This window comes from Coregonus clupeaformis, chromosome 17 (genome assembly GCF_020615455.1).
Source record: "Coregonus clupeaformis isolate EN_2021a chromosome 17, ASM2061545v1, whole genome shotgun sequence".
In the NCBI taxonomy this organism is placed as follows: Eukaryota; Metazoa; Chordata; class Actinopteri; order Salmoniformes; family Salmonidae; genus Coregonus; species Coregonus clupeaformis.
The window spans coordinates 29,022,470-29,045,798 of record NC_059208.1 but is presented as its reverse complement, the minus strand read 5'-3'; the positions used below and the strand labels follow the sequence as shown (position 1 = coordinate 29,045,798).

The window sequence follows — 23,329 nt, the reverse complement described above, 5'->3', positions numbered from 1 at the left end:
AAGCTCATCAGACACAGGACAGGAGGGCACACAGGCCAAGCCAGCTGTATGATGGACTGTGATATGCAGCGGGTGATACTGTGTGTGTCTGTCTGTTCTCCACATGTCTACAATAACAAGAATATCACTAGCGGAGGTGGATCATCACAAAGCAAAGATCAATCAGCCGGCTAACATGAATACACATTCAGATGTACAGTGAGGGAAAAAAGTATTTGATCCCCTGCTGATTTTGTATGTTTGCCCACTGACAAAGAAATGATCAGTCTATAATTTTAATGGTAGGTTTATTTGAACAGTGAGAGACAGAATAACAACAAAAAAATCCAGAAAAACGCATGTCAAAAATGTTATAAATTGATTTGCATTTTAATGAGGGAAATAAGTATTTGACCCCTCTGCAAAACATGACTTAGTACTTGGTGGCAAAACCCTTGTTGGCAATCACAGAGGTCAGACGCTTCTTGTAGTTGGCCACCAGGTTTGCACACATCTCAGGAGGGATTTTGTCCCACTCCTCTTTGCAGATCTTCTCCAAGTCATTAAGGTTTCGAGGCTGACGTTTGGCAACTCGAACCTTCAGCTTCCTCCACAGATTTTCTATGGGATTAAGGTCTGGAGACTGGCTAGGCCACTCCAGGACCTTAATGTGCTTCTTCTTGAGCCACTCCTTTGTTGCCTTGGCCGTGTGTTTTGGGTCATTGTCATGCTGGAATACCCATCCACGACCCATTTTCAATGCCCTGGCTGAGGGAAGGAGGTTCTCACCCAAGATTTGACGGTACATGGCCCCGTCCATCGTCCCTTTGATGCGGTGAAGTTGTCCTGTCCCCTTAGCAGAAAAACACCCCAAAAGCATAATGTTTCCACCTCCATGTTTGACGGTGGGGATGGTGTTCTTGGGGTCATAGGCAGCATTCCTCCTCCTCCAAACACGGCGAGTTGAGTTGATGCCAAAGAGCTCGATTTTGGTCTCATCTGACCACAACACTTTCACCCAGTTCTCCTCTGAATCATTCAGATATTCATTGGCAAACTTCAGACGGCCCTGTATATGTGCTTTCTTGAGCAGGGGGACCTTGCGGACGCTGCAGGATTTCAGTCCTTCACGGCGTAGTGTGTTACCAATTGTTTTCTTGGTGACTATGGTCCCAGCTGCCTAGAGATCATTGACAAGATCCTCCGTTCTCATGATCATTGCAACTCCACGAGGTGAGATCTTGCATGGAGCCCCAGGCCGAGGGAGATTGACAGTTTTTTTGTGTTTCTTCCATTTGCGAATAATCGCACCAACTGTTGTCACCTTCTCACCAAGCTGCTTGGCGATGGTCTTGTAGCCCATGCCAGCCTTGTGTAGGTCTACAATCGTGTCCCTGACATCCTTGGAGAGCTCTTTGGTCTTGGCCATGGTGGAGAGTTTGGAATCTGATTGATTGATTGCTTCTGTGGACAGGTGTCTTTCATACAGGTAACAAACTGAGATTAGGAGCACTCCCTTTAAGAGTGTGCTCCTAATCTCAGCTCGTTACCTGTATAAAAGACACCTGGGAGCCAAAAATCTTTCTGATTGAGAGGAACTATGGAGTTGTTTAAGATGATTCAGGAAAGTAAGCTGGCTAACTCTTGGATACTGGTGAATGGGTGAGGAGGAGGATAGGGTTTGGACAGCGATGGGGTGGGCGTGATGCACCACGAACAAACAGAGTTACTACAGCTGTATAGACTGTTTGTTCTGTCAACAGGTAGTAACAAGGCTGATTCAGTCAATCAGTCAGCCAGCCAGCCTGCATGCCTTCCTGCCTGTCTCTCGGTATGTCTGTCCCACATGTGACTCAGATGTGCTTAATCTAGTCCAAAGCTTGCCAGCTTTAATACGGTATTTCAATCATTTTAATGCACCCATATAATCCACTTCATAACAGCCATTCAATCAATATAATAGGCTACTGTACTTATCCCCCAGACTCTCACATACAATACAGACGTTATTCTTGATATGTCCTCTACAGTAGGCTGTGAAAAATCAACAGAAAACAACATTGTAATGCCCTAAAGGTATGATGCAAAATAATGTAAACAATAATTCAATGTTTTACTTGATTATATCAATGATCACAACAATAACAATCCATTACATAGTTGGAGCCTGTTCTATACTGTTAAAATGACTGGAACACTTAAAGGACTGGTTCTATATAGGTTCTATATAGTAACGTTACATACCCAAATCCAGCAGCCAGAATTTGCAGTTTTCCGAGGGTCCTGCTTGTGAGCTCATATGGTACAGAGGACTAACAGCAAAAATAGACCGTATTCCATTTGCCATGGCAACCTGCCCTGGTACTACTCAAGTTCTCACACCGTTTAAAATCCAATTCTTCAAAAGCATTGTATAAAACAGATAAAGAATCATGTCGTTTAAGAAAAAGCTTTAGGAAGCGGCTGTATCCTCTAGCTCAGATGAGATCAGTCTGCTGTGTTAGTGGGATGTGATCTGCTCTCTCTTCTCTACTCTCCCAGAGAGTGGGCTGTTGTGCTGTGAAGGCAAGCCTCCTCTGTCCCAATGGAATATTTAGAATCAGATGGCACACTTTACCGTAAAACCCCTAGTAGAAGCTCCAGCCCTCAAACAGCATGAGCTCAGCTTTCACAAGCATTATGTACTGTAGAAATGTAGCATCTTTAGTAGCAGCTTTACTTTTCAGCACAGTTGCAATGTCCTTATTTAAGCTAAGCTCAATACACTTACATTAGTTTTATTGCTGACAAAAACAACTTTCAGCAGTGTGACTGACTGTAGCTATTAAAGTGCCTCTCACACATTTGTACAGCCAGATCCCAATCTACCCTGCTGTGCAGACAGGGCTGTAGGAGTAAAACAGGCAACACACACAAAGCTTTCCCTGTTCAACTGTATGTTTACCCATTAGGATCTCTGGGGACTAACCACAGAGCCTGTTTCCTGTAAGAACCAAACACACACACATACAGTATCTCACAAAAGTGAGTACACCCCTCACATTTTTGTAAATATTTGAGTATATCTTTTCATGTGACAACACTGAAGAAATGACACTTTGCTACAATGTAAAGTAGTGAGTGTACAGCTTGTATAACAGTGTACATTTGCTGTCCCCTCAAAATAACTAAACACACAGCCATTCATATCTAAACCGCTGGCAACAAAAGTGAGTACACCCCTAAGTGAAAATGTCCAAATTGGGCCCAAAGTGTCAATATTTTGTGTGGCCACCATCATTTTCCAGCACTGCCTTAACCCTCTTGGGCATGGAGTTCACCAGAGCTTCACAGGTTGCCACTGGAGTCCTCTTCCACTTCTCCATGACGACATCACGGAGCTGGTGGATGTTAGAGACCTTGCACTCCTCCACCTTCCGTTTGAGGATGCCCTACAGATGCTCAATAGGGTTTAGGTCTGGAGACATGCTTGGCCAGTCCATCACCTTTACCCTCAGCTTCTTTAGCAAGGCAGTGGTCATCTTGGAGGTGTGTTTGGGGTCGTTATCATGTTGGAATACTGCCCTGCGGCCCAGTCTCCAAAGGGAGGGGATCATGCTCTGCTTCAGTATGTCACAGTACATGTTGGCATTCATGGTTCCCTCAATGAATTGTAGCTCCCCAGTGCCGGCAGCACTCATGCAGCCCCAGACCATGACACTCCCACCACCATGCTTGACTGTAGGCAATACACACTTGTCTTTATACTCCTCACCTGGTTGCCGCCACACACGCTTGACACCATCTGAACCAAAAAAGTTTATCTTGGTCTCATCAGACCACTGGACATGGTTCCAGTAATCCATGTCCTTAGTCTGCTTGTCTTCAGCAAACTGTTTGCGGGCTTTCTTGTGCATCATCTTTAGAAGAGGCTTACTTCTGGGACGACAGCCACGCAGACCAATTTGATGCAGTGTGCAGCGTATGGTCTGAGCACTGACAGGCTGACCCCCCACCCCTTCAACCTCTGCAGCAATGCTGGCAGCACTCATACGTCTATTTCCCTAAAACAACCTCTGGATATGACGCTGAGCATGTGCACTCAACTTCTTTGGTCGACCATGGCGAGGCCTGTTCTGAGTGGAACCTGTCCTGTTAAACCGCTGTATGGTCTTGGCCACCGTGCTGCAGCTCAGTTTCAGGGTCTTGGCAATCTTCTTATAGCCCATCTTTATGTAGAGCAACAATTCCTTTTTTCAGATCCTCAGAGAGTTCTTTGCCATGAGGTGCCATGTTGAACTTCCAGTGACCAGTATGAGGGAATGTGAGAGCGATGACACCAAATTGAACACACCTGCTCCCCATTCACACCTGAGACCTTGTAACACTAACGAGTCACATGACACCGGAAGGGAAAATGGCTAATTGGGCCCAATTTGTACATTTTCACTTAGGGGTGTACTCACTTTTGTTGCCAGCAGTTTAGACATTAATGGCTGTGTGTTGAGTTATTTTGAGGGGACAGCAAATTTACACTGCTATACTAGCTGTACACTCACTACTTTACATTGTAGCAAAGTGTAATTTCTTCAGTGTTGTCACATGAAAAGATATACTCAAATATTTACAAAAATGTGAGGGGTGTACTCAATTTTGTGAGATACTGTATGTGTGCAACGTGCACAACACACACGCGTGGAACACACACACACACACACACACACACACGTGGAACACACACACACACGTGCGCCACACCATAAAAGTTAAGGCCACCCTGGTACCTTCGAGAAGGTAACAGTTTTAATCTGAATCAGCAACTGAAGGGAGGTGTTGCTATTGTCTTTTTAGCACATTATAGAAATACACTAAACTATTTCTCCTACTGTACACTCCGGTCCACACTGACCTAGCTGGAGATACAGTCATAGTGGCATTTCCTAGTCCAGGGATCATCAACTATATTCAGCTGCAGGCCAATTTTTTCTTGAGCAGATGGCTGGAATATAATAAAACAAATATATATTTAGACTGCAAATTGACTGCAAGAAGCCTAAACATATATCATATTTGACTAAAATACTAAACATAATTTAAAACCTTGATTACATTTGGGAACATTGTCCTGCGTAGGGTGCCGTCTTTCGAATGGGACGTTAAAACAGGTGTCCTGACTCTCTGAGTACCTCAGTTGGTAGAAAAGTGCTATATAAATACAATAAATTAGAATAAATTATAATTATTTGTTTAAGATCACATACACTACATGGCCAAAAGTATGTGGACACATCTCATTCCAAAATCATGGGCATTAATATGGAGTTGGTCCCCACTTTGCTGCTATAACAGCCTCCACTCTTCTGGGAAGGCTTTCCACTAGATGTTGGAACATTGCTGCGGGGACTTGCTTCCATTCAGCCACAAGAGCATTAGTGAGGTTGGGCACTGATGTTGGGCGTTTAAGGCCTGGCTCGCAGTCAGCGTTCCAATTCATCCCAAAGGTGTTCGATGGGGTTGATGTCAGGGCTCTGTGCAGGCCAGTCAAGTTCTTCCACAACGATCTCGACAAACCATTTCTGTATGGACCTCGCTTTGTGCACGGGGGCATTGTCATGCTGAAACAGGAAAGGGCCTTCCCCAAACTGTTGACACACAGTTAGAAGCACAGAATCGTCTAGAATGTCATGGTATGCTGTAGCATTAATATTTCCCTTCACTGGAACTAAGGGGCCTATCCCGAACCATGAAAAACAGCCCCAGACCATTATTCCTCCTCCACCAAACTTTACAGTTGGGGCAGGTAGCGTTTTCCTGGCATCTGCCAAACCCAGATTCGTCCGTCGGACTGCCAGAAGCGGGATTCATCACTCCAGAGAACGTGTTTCCACTGCTCCAGAGTCCAATGGCAGCAAGCTTTACACCACTCCAGCCTACGCTTGGCATTGCGCATGGTGATCTTAGGCTTGTGTGCGGCTGCTCGGCCATGGAAAACCATTTCATGAAGCTCCCGATGAACAGTTCTTGTAATGACGTTGCTTCCAGAGGCAGTTTGGAACTTGGTAGTGAGTGTTGCAACCGAGGACAGACGATTTTCACCACTTGGTGGTCCCGTTCTGTGAGCTTGTGTGGCCTACCACTTTGCGGCTGAGCCGTTGTTGCTCCTAGATTTCCACTTCACAATAACAGCACTTACAGTTGACCGGGGCAGCTCTAGCATGGCAGAAATTTGACAAACTGACTTGCTGGAAAGGTGGCATCCTATGATGGTGCCACGTTGAATGTCACTGAGCTCTTCAGTACGGGCCATTCTACTGCCAATGTTTGTCTATGGAGATTGCATGGCTGTGTGCTCAATTTTATACACCTGTCAGCAACGGGTGTGGCTGAAATAGCCGAATCCACTAATTTGAAGGGTTGTCCATATACCTTTGGCCATCTTGTGTATGTCTCTTTATTATGCGTGGGAATACTTAGGAACAGATTTCCAAAATTAAAATCACTTGGAGCTGATTTCCTGGTGTTTTTACAGTCTTTTATGTCCAACTATATATAATTTTTTACAAAAACACATACAGTGGGGAAAAAAAGTATTTAGTCAGCCACCAATTGTGCAAATTCTCCCACTTAAAAAGATGAGAGAGGCCTGTAATTTTCATCATAGATACACGTCAACTATGACAGACAAATTGAGATTTTTTTTCTCCAGAAAATCTAATTGTAGGATTTTTAATGAATTTATTTGCAAATTATGGTGGAAAATAAGTATTTGATCACCTACAAACAAGCAAGATTTCTGGCTCTCACAGACCTGTAACTTCTTCTTTAAGAGGCTCCTCTGTCCTCCACTCGTTACCTGTATTAATGGCACCTGTTTGAACTTGTTATCAGTATAAAAGACACCTGTCCACAACCTCAAACAGTCACACTCCAAACTCCACTATGGCCAAGACCAAAGAGCTGTCAAAGGACACCAGAAACAAAATTGTAGACCTGCACCAGGCTGGGAAGACTGAATCTGCAATAGGTAAGCAGCTTGGTTTGAAGAAATCAACTGTGGGAGCAATTATTAGGAAATGGAAGACATACAAGACCACTGATAATCTCCCTCGATCTGGGGCTCCACGCAAGATCTCACCCCGTGGGGTCAAAATGATCACAAGAACGGTGAGCAAAAATCCCAGAACCACACGGGGGACCTAGTGAATGACCTGCAGAGAGCTGGGACCAAAGTAACAAAGCCTACCATCAGTAACACACTACGCCGCCAGGGACTCAAATCCTGCAGTGCCAGACGTGTCCCCCTGCTTAAGCCAGTACATGTCCAGGCCCGTCTGAAGTTTGCTAGAGTGCATTTGGATGATCCAGAAGAGGATTGGGAGAATGTCATATGGTCAGATGAAACCAAAATATAACTTTTTGGTAAAAACTCAACTCGTCGTGTTTGGAGGACAAAGAATGCTGAGTTGCATCCAAAGAACACCATACCTACTGTGAAGCATGGGGGTGGAAACATCATGCTTTGGGGCTGTTTTTCTGCAAAGGGACCAAGACGACTGATCCGTGTAAAGGAAAGAATGAATGGGGCCATGTATCGTGAGATTTTGAGTGAAAACCTCCTTCCATCAGCAAGGGCATTGAAGATTAAACGTGGCTGGGTCTTTCAGCATGACAATGATCCCAAACACACCGCCCGGGCAACGAAGGAGTGGCTTCGTAAGAAGCATTTCAAGGTCCTGGAGTGGCCAGTCTCCAGATCTCAACCCCATAGAAAATCTTTTGAGGGGGTTGAAAGTCTGTGTTGCCCAGCGACTGCCCCAAAACATCACTGCTCTAGAGGAGATCTGCATGGAGGAATGGGCCAAAATACCAGCAACAGTGTGTGAAAACCTTGTGAAGACTTACAGAAAACGTTTGACCTGTGTCATTGCCAACAAAGGGTATATAACAAAGTATTGAGAAACTTTTGTTATTGACCAAATACTTATTTTCCACCATAATTTGCTAATAAATAAATTCATTAAAAATCCTACAATGTGATTTTCTGGAGAAAAAAATCTCATTTTGTCTGTCATAGTTGACGTGTACCTATGATGAAAATTACAGGCCTCTCTCATCTTTTTAAGTGGGAGAACTTGCACAATTGGTGGCTGACTAAATACTATTTTCCCCCACTGTATATCTCACTATTATGCGTGGGAATACTTGGGAACAGATATATAATATTTATGTTTTTTTGATCAGAAAACTTGGGGGCCAAATAAAACCACCGGCCCCCAGTTGGGGAACCCTGTCCTAAGCCATGATCCTAAAGTTGGAAAATACAAAAATAGCCAAAAAGCAGTAGCTTAGTCTAATTCATTTTACAAACTTAATTGCAAGAACATCACAAGAGTCACATCAACAGTATTTTCAAAGAACTTGTGGGGTTTACACAAGCTATGACAGCTCCTAATTCACCACAGGCAACCAGCCAGCAAGGGCTTTGTTCTAAGTCCAAGGGAAGGGGAGTGCAATGAGGAAAAACAACGAATGAATAGACGTCCTGTGTGTTAGTGAGACACATCCATCCATCCCCTTCTACAACTCCCAGACGTTTACCAGGGCAAACCTCCTGCTCACAGCCTGCACTCATTCTGGCCCAGCCATGCATCTGGGTGACAGCACCAGTGGGGAGTAGGAAGGGGAGAATTCCCCAATCTTCCCCCCAAACCCTTAACCCGTCCACTGCCCTAAGAAAAAGGCCTAGGTCTACATGCTCTGCTGCATGGACAAAGCACCTCAAAGGGAAGCACCAAGGACATGTTCATCCTCCTAGTTCTAAAGGAGCCCTGCTGAAGGGAGTCTTTAGCAGTTTGTAGTTTTATCAGTCTGCATAACAATTCACTGGCTACTAAAGGGCATAGAAAAACTATGGCGCTGCGCGGGAATAAGAACACATGAAACTTTAAGATAGTAGAATAATAAAGAACTGGATGGGAAATCCTTACGTTTGATATTAGTTAGAGAAAACCATCCAAGTGTGTAACATGCATCAAAAACTCCCTGGTTTAAGCCAATAGAAATACAGGATTCCTCATTCCCCTATAAAATGATGAAGAGCCTAATGTTTGGAACCTATCACCATGGAAACCGCCAGTATACAGTACACAAACATCACCTCTATCTTATTACAAACCAAGTCTGGAGGAGGGCGGGCCGTCTGACAGGAACAAAACTTTATTGAGTGACTCTCAGTCAAGACAGATATGAGAACAGAAGCTCCCAGTGCCACCCAGGTTTCTTTGATCTCATCCCCTGGGGTCTGGAATGGGGTCAGGTCATGGAGCTCAGAAACTACTTCTCCTTTGAAGAAAGAAGAAGAAAAACCACTGTCCAGTCAAAAGGACAGGGTCATATTGAAGGCCACACGGTAGCAAAACATTTTGTAACAGAAAACAAAAATGAGTGTGTTTTATATTGGACAAGTTCAGGTAGTCTCTACCTGTTTCAGTCAGTTTTCTTCTGTTTGGTGCCTGACGAATACGAACCATGAGAGACAGTCCATGTATACATGTATGAATTCCCACAGAGTTAGTCATGTCTATTTGAATTCCCACAGAATAATGTAGGTGGTAATCAATACCTCTCTACAGACTGTAAACCAGGGAGCATCTGGAATCCTTCCCTGGCTGCAAGTACACACTCGCCCCCTTGAAACCCCCTGGGACCAAGGTGCAGACGGTGCCTGTGTGTGTGTGTCCCCGTGTGTGTTCCAGACCTAACGGTAGAGTGACGCCAGACATCTTTTAAACTTTTGCTGAACATATCATTTGATCTCCACCACCTGCTTAGAACCATATGACGTGTGCATGTAATATTTTCCTGTAATGTATTCCAGGTGTCTCACAACAGCAAGGCTGACAGTGTGTCTATGTATGTGTTTCTGTGTATCTGTGTGTGTGTTCCAGCCTTCCAGGTGTCTCAGTCCCAACATCAAGGCCTACCTTTGTGGTGGTGGTTGAACAGTCCTTCCATCTCCATACTGGAGCGGGAGTGAGCGATGCAGAGCATGGCACAGGGCACTATGCCCTCCTGGGCAGGGGAGCGGTCTGTGGTCCTCACCAGGCACCAGTCCGGCTTGTCATGGAGCCTCTCCAGGACCTCCACCGTCTGACCCCTCCGTACAGTCAGCTCAGAGCTGCTGCCATTACCAGCAACAAAGTCATGGATGACCACGGTCAGCTCACAGCCACCAGAGAGCTGGAGAGAGGGAGGGACGGAGAGGGAGAGAGAAACAGAGGGAGGGAGAGAGAGAGGGAGCAAGGGAGAGAGAGTATGTCAGTTTTACATAAACATACAATAGCCCCATTACATTACATAAAGGAATAGTTTGAGGTTATGAAGAAACAGCTTGAATTTATTGATGTTTAGGAGCAGTACTATAATGAGGGTGTGAATTATAACTACATGTCATTAAATGGCGAGGTTCTTAGGTACTAATCAGCAATGGCGAGTCTATTATTAGCATGTCAACAACTGAGTTCTTATATGGGTTTGGAGGTCCCCAAGTCCCCCTGAGAACTGCTGATTTACCACTTGTCAGTCATTCCGTTTCCGCAGACCCAGTCTCAGTCACAAGGCCAGAGTAAGAGCTTATTCTGATGGCCATTAGAGCAGTCGCTCAGCACAGTGCCGGCTCCAAACCAACCACATCCTGTAGCTACTGTAGCTCCACTGTACTGTGTCATTCTGGTGAGTCACTCATCTCACATTCAGATGCCTCAACATGACTCAAGAAACGCTCTGACATTCTAAAGCAGTAGATGCAGGGGAAAAAATGTCCATTAAACTGCCATATATGCTATTAAAATATACATTGACGATGATGGGCACATCAGTGATGTTTTAAACAGGGAAATCAGTTGCAGGAGGATAACGATCACGCTCGGCAGTTCCACACTGACAACATATTCTTAAAAAGTCTATCAAATCAAACCAATTACAGACTCCAACCAACATCCAACCCACACAGCTAGTTAGTAAGTGCTAGAGATCCATACATACCCATTGGTAGTGAGGCAAAGCCAGCGAGTTCAAGAGCTGAGCCACCGGACCTGAGTTTTTATTATCTTCCATGATTCTGTCCTCTGTCCTCTTCTCCTTCATACTCTGATGCTACTGACGCTGAATCTAATCCATCCACCAGACACAAGGTTAACTTAACACTGACCTGAGGTAACACGCACGCCCACCTACTCTCATATCCCTCCGCCCGACGGCCCTACGATGGTACCTAGGTACTATATACCAGAGCCAAAGCACTCCATTCCTTGTCTACTGTACCAGCTGTGCCTTCTCTAAGGAGAGGCTGGAGATATGACACTGACACAGAGAGTGGTACAGTTAGTGGGAGGCTGACACACTCGTTGACGCGTCACCGACACACAACTCCGCTCTGTCATTGCATCTCACAGCTCTCACAACACGAGGCGAAGAGGCAGAGAGCGAGAGAAAGAAAGACAAAGAGAGAGAGAGACAGAGAAAGAGAGGGAGAGAGAGAAAGAAAGAAAAGAGAGAGAGAGAGAGAGAGAGAGAGAGAGAGAGAGAGAGAGAGAGAGTTGACTGTGGGTGATTGTGCCCTGCCTTAATGGAGCCACGGCCCATTAGTGTACATGAGAGGACACAAGGACTCTCCCTCCTCACCTCTCCGTGACCTTGACTGACCCTCTCTGTGTTGTCTTGTGTACCCTGACAGAACCAGAGCTACACTGTGTCAGGAAGGACACTTACAGAAAGGGACACACTATGCATGCGCTCCAAATGACACCATATTCATTTGGCAGTGCATTCTTTTTTACCAGGACTGCACTATAAAGGGAATAGGGTAGCATTTGGGACTCAACCAATGTGGCTAAGTGAATTTGAACCTAATTTCTTGAATTAGTAGCATAGCTGTATAGCGCAGAATAACTGCATGTCCAGCTTTGGCAGGGAAGCATGGTCCCTACAGAGGAGGAGTGTTTGTGTGAGAGAATATAGCTCTGACTGTGAGTAGGAGTGATATCCTTCTGTGCTGTTATTGCCTGATAAAATCACACTATCTGTTCCTTCCTGAAGAAGAGCCATGTTTTTCATGTTCATCTCTGAGATGGAAAGGAAAAATCTAACGAAAGTTTGGTTTTCAAACAGTCAATTTTCAGACAACAGGTTCACAGGAAGCTAGTCCAAATTAAAATTATGTCTTGAAATACTAATTTCCCATTTACTTGTCTGGTTGCTGCCACTCCAAAAAAGACTAAAATAGTATGAGCTGGATTTAGAGGCTAGTTGGAAATCCTGTTGAAAAGACCGCTCTAGTCTAACGTGTCAAATGATACTGTGAAGACCTCCGCTGTTCCACAACAGAGACCAACAGCCACCGTTGGTGAAGCCCCAAACTGCAGGGATTTTAGCAGCAGACCATTGTCTTACATCAGAGTTGGCAACGTGTCGTGTTTGAATGACGTAGCTGTAGGAAGGCAATAGGCAGCATATGATGACTCACCTTGTCGCTGTCCAGTGTGTTCTGAGAGGTACGGGAGGCGATAGAGATGGTGTCTGGCTGACTGCTGGCATCACCCTGGCTGTCCAGGTCCTCTCCATGACTACAGAGGGACAAGAAGAAGAAGACATGTCGATCAAGATAGGGCGGGGCAGCTCTCACAATCATATACTGTTGGGGCACTTTAATGTTAGGTTGTGCTGCGGTATTGACAGAACAATAACTGTAATGTATAAACCCAATGTACCAATGCAGTCGGCCTTGTATGGTCTGTAAGAAAGGCTGTGAGAAGTGATGGGGTTGATACAAGGTGGAGTACTGTACTGTACCTTCTGCCCTTGTGTTTGACTGTGGTGGCCTTGGGGATGTGGATGGGCTCCTTCAGGGCTCCTCTCAGGTGGATGGTACGCTCCTGGATTACCTCCCGGATGTGTTTGATCCATTCCTGCTTGTTCTCTATGCTGGACGCCTGAGGGGACAGATGGATGGACGGTCAAGACAGACTGGCGGGCAGAAGGATCTCAGTCTACACATTCCCAATATTTCTACACTATCTATGATACAACACTGACTCTACGCTCTGAGCTGTTCAGTCAATACAGCCAACCCTGATGCCTTAATTGATGTACATTTTACATTACATTTTAGTCATTTAGCAGACGCTCTTATCCAGAGCGACTTACAGGAGCAATTAGGGTTAAGTGCCTTGCTCAAGGGCACATTAACGTCATTTAGCAGACGCTCTTAGCCAGAGCGACTCACAAATTGGTGCGTTCACCCTATAGCCAGTGGGATAACCACTTTACAATTTGGGGGGTTAGAAGGATTACTTTATCCTATCCCAGGTATTCCTGGGATAGCAATTATCCCAATGCTTACTATTTTTACCAGAGTACATCGACAGAACACACAAAGGACATTTCATCATGTTCCTGTCATTCAGTAAGACCATTTCAATCGATTACAGTATGTTTCGCAATTGAGGAATTCTCATGCTGGCATTTTAACTTTAGTCATTTCCGAGGAGACATTTAAAGGGCCCTTCAGTGCTGTGTGAATGTTGTGAATGCGTGGACACATATTAGCATATGACTCACACTGTACTCATGTATTCATAGGAACTTTGCAACAATAATCAAGAGTATGCTGCTGTTACATAACGGACAGATTAAGATGGTCAGTCTGCCATTGTATAATGTGTATAATATATACAGTGCCTTTGGAAAGTATTCAGACCCCTTGACTTTTTCCACATTTTGTTACGTTACAGCCTTATTCTAAAATTGATTTAATAGTTTTTCCCCCTGATCAATCTACACACAATACCCTATAATGACAAAGCAAAAACAGGTTTTTAGAAATGCTTGCTAATTTATAAAAAATTAAAAACTGAAATATTACATTTACATAAGTATTCAGACCCTTTACTCAGTACTTTGTTGAAGCACCTTTGGCAGCGATTACAGAATCAAGTATTCTTGGGTATGACGCTACATGCTTGGCACACCTGTATTTGGAGAGTTTCTCCCATTCTTCTCTGCAGATCCTCTCAAGCTCTGTCAGGTTGGATGGGGTGCGTTGCTGCACAGCTATTTTCAGGTCTCTCCAGAGATGTTCGATCGGGATCAAGTCCGGGCTCTGGCTGAGCCACTCAAGGACATTCAGAGACTTGTCCCGAAGCCACTCCTGTGTTGTCTTGCCTGTGTGCTTAGGGTCGTTGTCCTGTTGGAAGGTGAACCTTCGCCCCAGTCTGAGGTCCTGAGCACTCTGGAGCAGGTTTTCATCAAGGATCTCTCTGTACTTTGCTCCCTTTCATCTTTGCCTCGATCCTGACTAGTCTCCCAGTCCCTGCCGCTGAAAAACATATCCACAGCATGATGCTGCCACCACCATGCTTCACCGTAAGGATGGTGCCAGGTTTCCTCCAGACGTGGCGCTTGGCATTCAGGCCAAAGAGTTCAATTTTGGTTTCACCATACCAGAGAATCTTGTTTCTCATGGTCTGAGACAATTTAGGGGCCTTTTGGCTAACCCCAAGCGGGCTGCCATGTGCCTTTTACTGAGGAGTGGCTTCCGTCTGGCCACTCTACCAAAAAAGCCCTGATTGGTGGAGTGCTGCAGAGATGGTTGTCCTTCTGGAAGGTTCTCCCATCTCCACAGAGGAACTCTAGAGCTCTGTCAGAGTGACCATCAGGTTCTTGGTCACCTCCCTGACCAAGGCCCTTCTCCCCCGATTGCTCAGTTTGGCCGGGCGGCCAGCTCTAGGAAGAGTCTTGGTGGTTCCAAACATCTTCCATTTGAATGATGGAGGCCACTGTGTTCTTGGGGACCTTCAATGCTGTAGAAATGTTTTGGTACCCTTCCCCAGATCTGTGCCTCGAAACAATCCTCTCGGAGCTCTACGGACAATTCCTTCAACCTCATGGCTTGGTTTTTGCTCTGACATGCACTGTCAACTGTGGGACCTTATATAGACAGGTGTGTGCCTTTCCAAATCATGTCCAATCAATTGAATTTACCACAGGTGGACTCCAAACAAGTTGTAGATACATCTCAATGATGATCAATGGAAACAGGATGCACCTGAGCTCAATTTCGAGTCTCATAGCGCAAAGGGTCTGAATAATTATGTAAATAAGGTATTTATGTTTTTTTTTTTTTATAAATTAGCAAAAATGTCTAAAAACCTGTTTTCACTTTGTCATTATGGGGTATTGTGTGGAGATTGCTTAAATTATTTAATCCATTTTAGAATAAGGCTGTAATGTAACAAAATGTGGAAAAAGTTAAGGGGTCTGAATACTTTCCGAAGGCACTGTCCATAGCATGTATGTGTTTGTGTGTGCCGTGACTCACAATGCATCAACACGCAGATATGTCTCTAAGTGCATGAACTGTTATGCAAATCTTTAAACTTGAACACGTAGGCCTGGTAACGCCCAATCAAAGAAATTGTAGGAGTACATTTAGTGGTCATCAAATCTTAGTGGGTTGAACTTAAATATTTCAAACACACAGTAACGCCCACTTAAGGAAATACGTTTTGGGCAAAAGTGGGAGTACTGTAAATACATAATTATTCATTGTCATTGTGCTTGATTGTTTGCTGGGTTACTGTTAAGTCATAATGTATCAGTTACCTTCAGCACGATCTTGTTGTCTGAGCTGGGGGTCCTCCCAACCCAGAGAGCAAACTTACACGGATCCCCCTCCACGTGCTCTGTGACACCCAGCTCTGAAGTCTTAGGTGCAGAGACAACACGAAAACAGAGTTAGAGAAAGAACAGGAGAGGAAGAGATTATACATGGTTGATAAAAAAGTATTGACTAGAGATCCGCATGGGCAACTCTTTTGCGTAAATCATTAATTGATGTGAATGGGAGACTTTCATTTAAGTTAAGCGTGCAGATCTCAAGCCTGAGTTCCAGCCATGGTGATGAGAGAGTGGACAGGTTGTGCTTACAAAGAGCTTGCTCTTGTAGAGGTACTTGTTGCGTCCGTTTGAGTCCTTGACCTCCTTGCTGAAGACCAGGGACATCTCAAATAGGAAGAGGTGGCGCTCGCGTCCCTTTCGGATCAGAGTCTTGGGATCCCACACCTGGAAGGACTCCTGCAGGATTAGCTCTCCTTGGGAGTCAATATTCCCATCGAACCCTGGAGGGGGGAAGAGGAGGAGGAAGAGAGGGGACTGTCAAAGTTACGTGATTCAAATAATAATTTCTAAACCTATATTCCCTGAAAGCTTCCTATGAGTTAGCCCTGCTCCACTATGAGCTAAATGGAATGTCCAGTAAGTCAAGGCCTTGTCCTCCTACCACAGATAAAAGGGGAAACCCTTAGTTAGGTCGAAGTATATTTGCTCCTACCGTCCATCATGCTGAGGTGCATGGCGTCGTTGGCTCTCTTGGGGACACTGAGCATTACCTCCAGACCATCCTTAATCTCCCCCTTCCCCTCCTCACAGCACGTCAGCAGCTCCTGAAGAGGAAACGCACACACACACACACACACACACACACACACACACACACAGAGAAACAAACACAAAACTTCAGTTGCCTTTCACAAAGTCCAACGAAAGATAAAGGCTGTAATGGATTGTGTTCCACGCAGGATGCAGTTTAGCTTCCAACGCTGTAGCTTTGTTGACGACTAGCGATGTGTTCTACAATAGAGAAGATCATTATACAAGCTAGACTACAGAGGGTGCACCAGAACGTCTTGTGTTGTATGCTACATACTTATTACAGAGAGTCGTCTAGTGACTCTTTCTATTTGGCCAGCGTACAGTACCTTGAGAAGCAGCTGATACTTGGTTATTCTCTGGACAGGCTTGATGAGGTATGAGGATATGGAGTTGGCCAGCCGGTGCCTCTGTTGAATTTCCTGGAAACCAAAAGACACAGACGTCTTAAAGGGCACAGAGATGCCGAGGCAGCAGTCGCCAGTGTAATCCTGCTCCTAGACCTAGACAGACAGCACTGATGGAGAATGGAGATACCTCTCTCCTCAGAGCTGGAGGTCACTGACAGCAACCTAAGGTCAATCTTCTGTGAGTAGGCATCATCTACCCCTTTTCCTCCCTCCCTCCTGTACTACCACCACAACTCCTGTTTAGATCAGCGTCACTGCCAAACACCCAGGAATCACCCGGATAAGCCAGATTTGGAGGCTACCATCATAACTGATATATCAGCATAATATTGCTTCCTTGCATTTATTCAAAACTATTTGCATAAACAGTACTTGAAAGGATCTGATTCAAAAGACCACATAATAAGACCTTGCGGAATTTGATTAGTGGTTCAACATTCGTTGTATTAAGTATTTATAGCATGCCTAAGTTGGTACTTATCTTCACGTACATCAAAATAGGGCCCTGCATGCTCCAGAATGAGCTGGGTAGAGTCTGGTTTGTTCTTGCAGTAGTTCACATACATCTGGAACTTATCTGCCTGCAAAATGGACAGACAAATGTCAAGAGACACAATATTCCCGCAACATCTCAGCCATGAAACCTTGTTGTAACAATATGTCAGTGTTGTAAGCTGGCTTGTCCAGATAGTGAGACACTCACCCAGGTGACAAAGCAATGACCCACATCCTCAGGTAGCTGTTCGTATTTCTCCAACTCCTTCAGGAAGATGCTGTACAGAAAGGGAGAGAGTTTCCGAGGAAATCTAAAATCAGGGTCGTATTCACTAGGAACCGAACAGAACTAAACGGGGCGAAACGAGGAGGGACTACCTGAACTTGTCCAATAAGAAACGCTTGTACTAATGAATAGGACCCAGGTTGAGTTACTATAGACCAGTGATATTCATAAAGGGCCTTAGGTTGATTGAACCACTCCAGTGCATCTAGAAGGCAATGGGAGTCCCTTGTGGGTAACTCCAGTACAGAACACTAACTTGTGGTGGAACTCGTAGAGGTCCAGCATGTTGCCAAAGATGATGTGCTCTTTGTTGACGATGCCTGGAGGGATCTCCTCCACACCGCTGGTCATCTCCCACAGGTAGGTCTGGAAACCACACAGAGAACAACACAACGTCTTTACCTGCTTGTAATCCTGACATCTGACATTTCTACAACCAGAAAACCACCAGATGACAAACTAAAATGAAACCAGATCAATCAACCATACCTTTTGTATTGCCCTTGGCTTACATTATGTTTTCCTTTCAAAAAATCGATCCCTTGGGGGTCACTGTATAGAGTCTGTCAGTAAAAAGAGTGTGAATGTGTTACAGGTTGAATGGAGTGGCAGTTTCTCAGTACTTACATCTGTACACTCCCGCAGGTCTCTGACGTAGGCCTTCTCTGTCTGAATGAGCTCTGCCATTATGAACCTGGAAAAAAAACATTCAACGTGTGGGAACTGCAGCAGAGAGAGAGAGAGAGAGAGAGAGAGCGAGAGAGAGAGAGAGAGAGACGCTTTTGTTTGGGTCTGTTTAGTGTGGGTCAGGGACATAGACAAATGTCACATGACACAGCAGTGGTTCCCAAACTGTGATCTTTTTGGGGGAAAGGAAAAGGTTGGGAACCACTGATATAGTCTATGTCCCAAATGACACCCTATTTTCTATATAGTGCACTACTTTTGACTAAGGCTCTGGTCAAAAGAAGTGCACTATATAGAAAACGGGGTGCCATTTGGGACGCACTCATACAGTAAAACCCCTGAAAAATAAATATGTTTTATTGTCACATACACCAGATAGGTGCTGTAAAATGTGTTGTTTTACACAGTCAGCCATATTAGTACAGTGCCCCTGGAGCAAATTAGGGTTAAGTGCCTTGCTCAAGGGCACATCAACTTTTCACCTTGTCGGTTAGGGTATTCAAACCAGCAACCTTTCGGTTACTGGCCCAATGCTCTAACCGCTAGGCTACCTGCCGCCCTTAAAGGTGATAAAGGGGAAAAGGGACTAGAATGAAAATGCTCTAGCTGCTATGCAGGTGATAGTACGACCTTATTTTCATGGTGATAGTACAACCTTATTTTCATGGTGATAGTACAACCTTATTTTCATGGTGATAGTACAACCTTATTTTCATGGTGATAGTACGACCTTATTTTCATGGTGATAGTACGACCTTATTTTCATGGTGATAGTACGACCTTATTTTCATGGTGATAGTACGACCTTATTTCATGGTGATAGTACGACCTTATTTTCATGGTGATCGTATGACCTTATTTCATGGTGATCGTATGACCTTATTTTCATGGTGATAGTACAACCTTATTTTCATGGTGATAGTACGACCTTATTTTCATGGTGATAGTACCACCTTATTTTCATGGTGATAGTACGACCTTATTTTCATGGTGATTTTCATGGTGATAGTACGACCTTATTTTCATGGTGATAGTACGACCTTATTTTCATGGTGATAGTACAACCTTATTTTCATGGTGATAGTATGACCTTATTTTCATGGTGATAGTATGACCTTATTTTCATGGTGATAGTATGACCTTATTTTCATTTCAATTTTGCATGGCCTAAATGTATAACTCTTACACATAGCAACATCATCACATAGTCCCAAAAGGAAAGGGCTACTAAACTAAAAGTGGCTCCGACTTTTTCGACGGCCTCATTATTTCAATAACCTTCCAGTGGCTCTGCCTTTAAAGTTAGATACAGTATGTCATTATTTTTGTAAATACATTTTTAATGTTCATTATCAGATTTAATGAACATATCTTCAATTAAATAAATGGTAAGTGTTAAAAAAATACTACAATTAATTACTGCAGTATGAAGAGGTTAAACATTTAGGTAATCCTGTGCAAACCTTCCTGTCTGGTATTCCCAACAGCCAGTGCTTTCAATTTTTTTATTTTTTATTTTTTTTATTTCACCTTTATTTAACCAGGTAAGCCAGTTGAGAACAGGTTCTCATTTACAACTGCGACCTGGCCAAGATAAAGCAAAGTAGTGCAATAAAAACAACACAGAGTTACATATGGGGTAAAGAAAAAAAACATAAAGTCAGAAAATACAACAGAAAATATATATACAGTGTGTGCAAATGTAGCAAGTTATGGAGGTAAGGCAATAAATGGGCTATAGTGCAGAATAATTACAATAGTATTAACACTGGAATGCTAGATGTGCAAGAGATTATGTGCAAATAGAGATACTGGGGTGCAAAAGAGCAAATTAAATAACAATATAGGGATGAGGTAGTTGGGTGGGCTAATTTCAGATGGGCTGTGTACAGGTGCAGTGATCGGTAAGGTGCTCTGACAACTGATGCTTAAAGTTATTGGGGGAGATAAGAGTCTCCAGCTTCAGAGATTTTTGCAATTCGTTCCAGTCATTGGCAGCAGAGAACTGGAAGGAATGGCGGCCAAAGGAGGTGTTGGCTTTGGGAATGACCAGTGAGATATACCTGCTGGAGCGCAGACTACGGGTGGGTGCTGCTATGGTGACCAATGAGCTAAGATAGGGCGGGGATTTGCCTAGCAGTGATTTATAGATGGCCTGGAGCCAGTGGGTTTGACGACGAACATGTAGTGAGGACCAGCCAACAAGAGCGTACAGGTCACAGTGGTGGGTAGTGTATGGGGCTTTGGAGACAAAACGGATGGCACTGTGATAGACAACATCCAATTTGCTGAGTAGAGTGTTGGAGGCTATTTTGTAAATGACATCGCCGAAGTCAAGGATCGGTAGGATAGTCAGTTTTACGAGGGCATGTTTGGCAGCATGAGTGAAGGAGGCTTTGTTGCGAAATAGGAAGCCGATTCTAGATTTAACTTTGGATTGGAGATTCTTTATGTGAGTCTGGAAGTTGAGTTTACAGTCTAACCAGACACCTAGATATTTGTAGTTGTCCACATACTCTAGGTCAGACCCGTCGAGAGTGGTGATTCTAGTCGGGTGGGCGGGTGCTAGCAGCGTTCGATTGAAAAGCATGCATTTAGTTTTACTAGTGTTTAAGAGCAGTTGAAGGCTACTGAAGGATTGTTGTATGGCATTGAAGCTCGTTTGGAGGTTTGTTAACACAGTGTCCAATGAAGGGCCAGATGTATACAAAATGGTGTCGTCTGCGTAGAGGTGGATCTGAGAGTCACCAGCAGCAAGAGCGACATCATTGATATACACGGAGAAAAGTGTCGGCCCAAGAATTGAACCCTGTGGCACCCCCATAGAGACTGCCATAGGTCCAGACAACAGGCCCTCCGATTTGACACACTGAACTCTATCTGAGAAGTAGTTGGTGAACCAGGCGAGGCAGTCATTTGAGAAACCAAGGCTATTTAGTCTGCCAATAAGAATGCGGTGGTTGACAGAGTCGAAAGCCTTGGCCAGGTCGATGAAGACGGCTGCACAGTACTGTCTATTATCAATCGCGGTTATAATATCGTTTAGGACCTTGAGCGTGGCTGAAGTGCACCCGTGACCAGCTCGGAAACCGGATTGCATAGCGGAGAAGGTACGGTGGTATTCGAAATGGTCGATGATCTGTTTGTTAACTTGGCTTTCGAATACTTTCGAAAGGCAGGGCAGGATGGATATAGGTCTGTAGCAGTTTGGATCTAGAGTGTCACCCCCTTTGAAGAGGGGGGATGACCGCGGCAGCTTTCCAATCTCTGGGGATCTCAGACGTTATGAAAGAGAGGTTGAACAGACTAGTAATAGGGGTTGCGACAATTTCGCGGCTAGTTTTAGGAAGAAAGGGTCCAGATTGTCTAGCCCAGCTGATTTGTAGGGGTCCAGATTTTGCAGCGCTTTCAAAACATCAACTGTCTGAATTTGTGTGAAGGAGAAGCGGGGGGCATGGGCAAGTTGCAGCAGAGGGTGCAGAGTTGGTGGCCGGGTTAGTGGTAGCCAGATGGAAAGCATGGCCAGCTGTAGCAAAATGCTTGTTGAAATTCTCGATTATTGTAGATTTATCGGTGGTGATAGTGTTTCCTAGCCTCAGTGCAGTGGGCAGCTGGGAGGAAGTGCTCTTATTCTCCATGGACTTTACAGTGTCCCAAAACTTTTTGGAGTTAGTGCTACAGGATGCAAATTTCTGTTTGAAAAGTTAGCCTTTGCTTTCCTGACTGCTTGTGTATATTGGTTCCTAACTTCCCTGAAAAGTTGCATATCGCGGGGGCTATTTGATGCTAATGCTGTACGCCACAGGATGTTTTTGTGCTGGTCAAGGGCAGTCAAGTCTGAGGAGAACCAGGGGCTATATCGGTTCTTAGTTCTGTATTTTTGAATGGGGCATGTTTATTTAAGATTGAGAGGAAATTACTTTTAAGGAACAACCAGGCATCCTCTACTGACGGAATGAGATCTATATCCATCCAGGATACCTGGGCCAGGTCAATTAGGAAGGCCTCCTCGCTAAAGTGTTTTAGGGAGCGTTTGACAGTGATGAGGGGTGGTCGTTTGACCGCGGACCCGTTACGGACGCAGGCAATAAGGCAGTGATCGCTGAGATCCTGGTTGAAGACAGCTGAGGTGTATTTAGAGGGTATATTAGTCAGGATGATATCTATGAGGGTACCCATGTTTAAGGATTTAGGGTTGTACCTGGTAGGTTCGTTGATAATTTGCGTGAGGTTGAGGGCATCTAGCTTGGATTGTAGGATGGGTTACAATTATGCTTCTCGACAATGAGTTACAATTATGCTTCTCGACCAAACTGTGTAACCACTGTGTATGTGAATGCTTACTCTTTCCTCCTGGCAGACTTCCTCTTCTCCTCGTTGAGTTCGTGGGCAGCATCCCTCAGCTTGACCTCTGACCCTGGAACGCTGGCGGGGATGATGTCCAGCTGCAGCCCTTTACTCTGTAGGACAGACAGGGGACATTACGAGGCGCCGCCGAGGGGACACGGACACAGACACACACAGATACAGACTCATACACAGACACAGAGACACACACTCTCACACATGAGCGTGAGCACGCAAATTCACACACACACACTCACCACCTTTCATCTGTTTCACACACACACACACACACAACCTCCCCCCTCCCACACATACACCATCTTCCATCTCAACCCTCCACTCCAGCATTCCTCCATCCTCTCCTCCAGTACTCACGGCCTTGTTGGAGTCAGAGGATACAATGCCCAGTGCTTTCTCCAGACAGGACCGGTACTTGTCCATGCGGAGGGAGAAGTCTCTGTAGCGCTTGTCCACAGAGGTGACCCATTTCTTTATCTCCAGCGCATGGGCGTGCCCTTTGTCACAAAAGCCATCCGCCAGCTGGATCAACAGTTTCACCCTCTCTTTGGTTTGCTGTCAATACAAAGAAAGAGAGAGAGAATGAAAGAGAGAATGGACGAGGGCCGTGGGGTGTGTGTGTGTGCCTGTGTGTGCCTGTGTG

At 44.8% G+C, this 23,329-nt stretch overlaps 1 protein-coding gene across 3 annotated transcripts in view; it reads right to left on the bottom strand.

The window, feature by feature from the left end:
- LOC121586239 (triple functional domain protein-like) overlaps nucleotides 1-23,329 on the bottom strand; it is a 141,094-nt gene that overhangs the window by 23,087 nt on the left and 94,678 nt on the right. For all 3 annotated transcript variants that reach the window (XM_045226273.1, XM_045226274.1, XM_045226275.1), the window contains 13 exons: nucleotides 23,044-23,241; nucleotides 22,666-22,781; nucleotides 18,262-18,328; nucleotides 17,891-18,000; nucleotides 17,557-17,626; nucleotides 17,345-17,434; nucleotides 16,773-16,865; nucleotides 16,346-16,457; nucleotides 15,943-16,133; nucleotides 15,619-15,720; nucleotides 12,808-12,947; nucleotides 12,482-12,581; nucleotides 9,942-10,197 (listed from right to left, as the gene is read on the bottom strand). In XM_045226273.1, coding sequence (XP_045082208.1) covers nucleotides 9,942-10,197; nucleotides 12,482-12,581; nucleotides 12,808-12,947; nucleotides 15,619-15,720; nucleotides 15,943-16,133; nucleotides 16,346-16,457; nucleotides 16,773-16,865; nucleotides 17,345-17,434; nucleotides 17,557-17,626; nucleotides 17,891-18,000; nucleotides 18,262-18,328; nucleotides 22,666-22,781; nucleotides 23,044-23,241 — 1,645 coding nt within the window. The remainder of the gene's footprint in view (nucleotides 1-9,941; nucleotides 10,198-12,481; nucleotides 12,582-12,807; nucleotides 12,948-15,618; nucleotides 15,721-15,942; nucleotides 16,134-16,345; nucleotides 16,458-16,772; nucleotides 16,866-17,344; nucleotides 17,435-17,556; nucleotides 17,627-17,890; nucleotides 18,001-18,261; nucleotides 18,329-22,665; nucleotides 22,782-23,043; nucleotides 23,242-23,329) is intronic.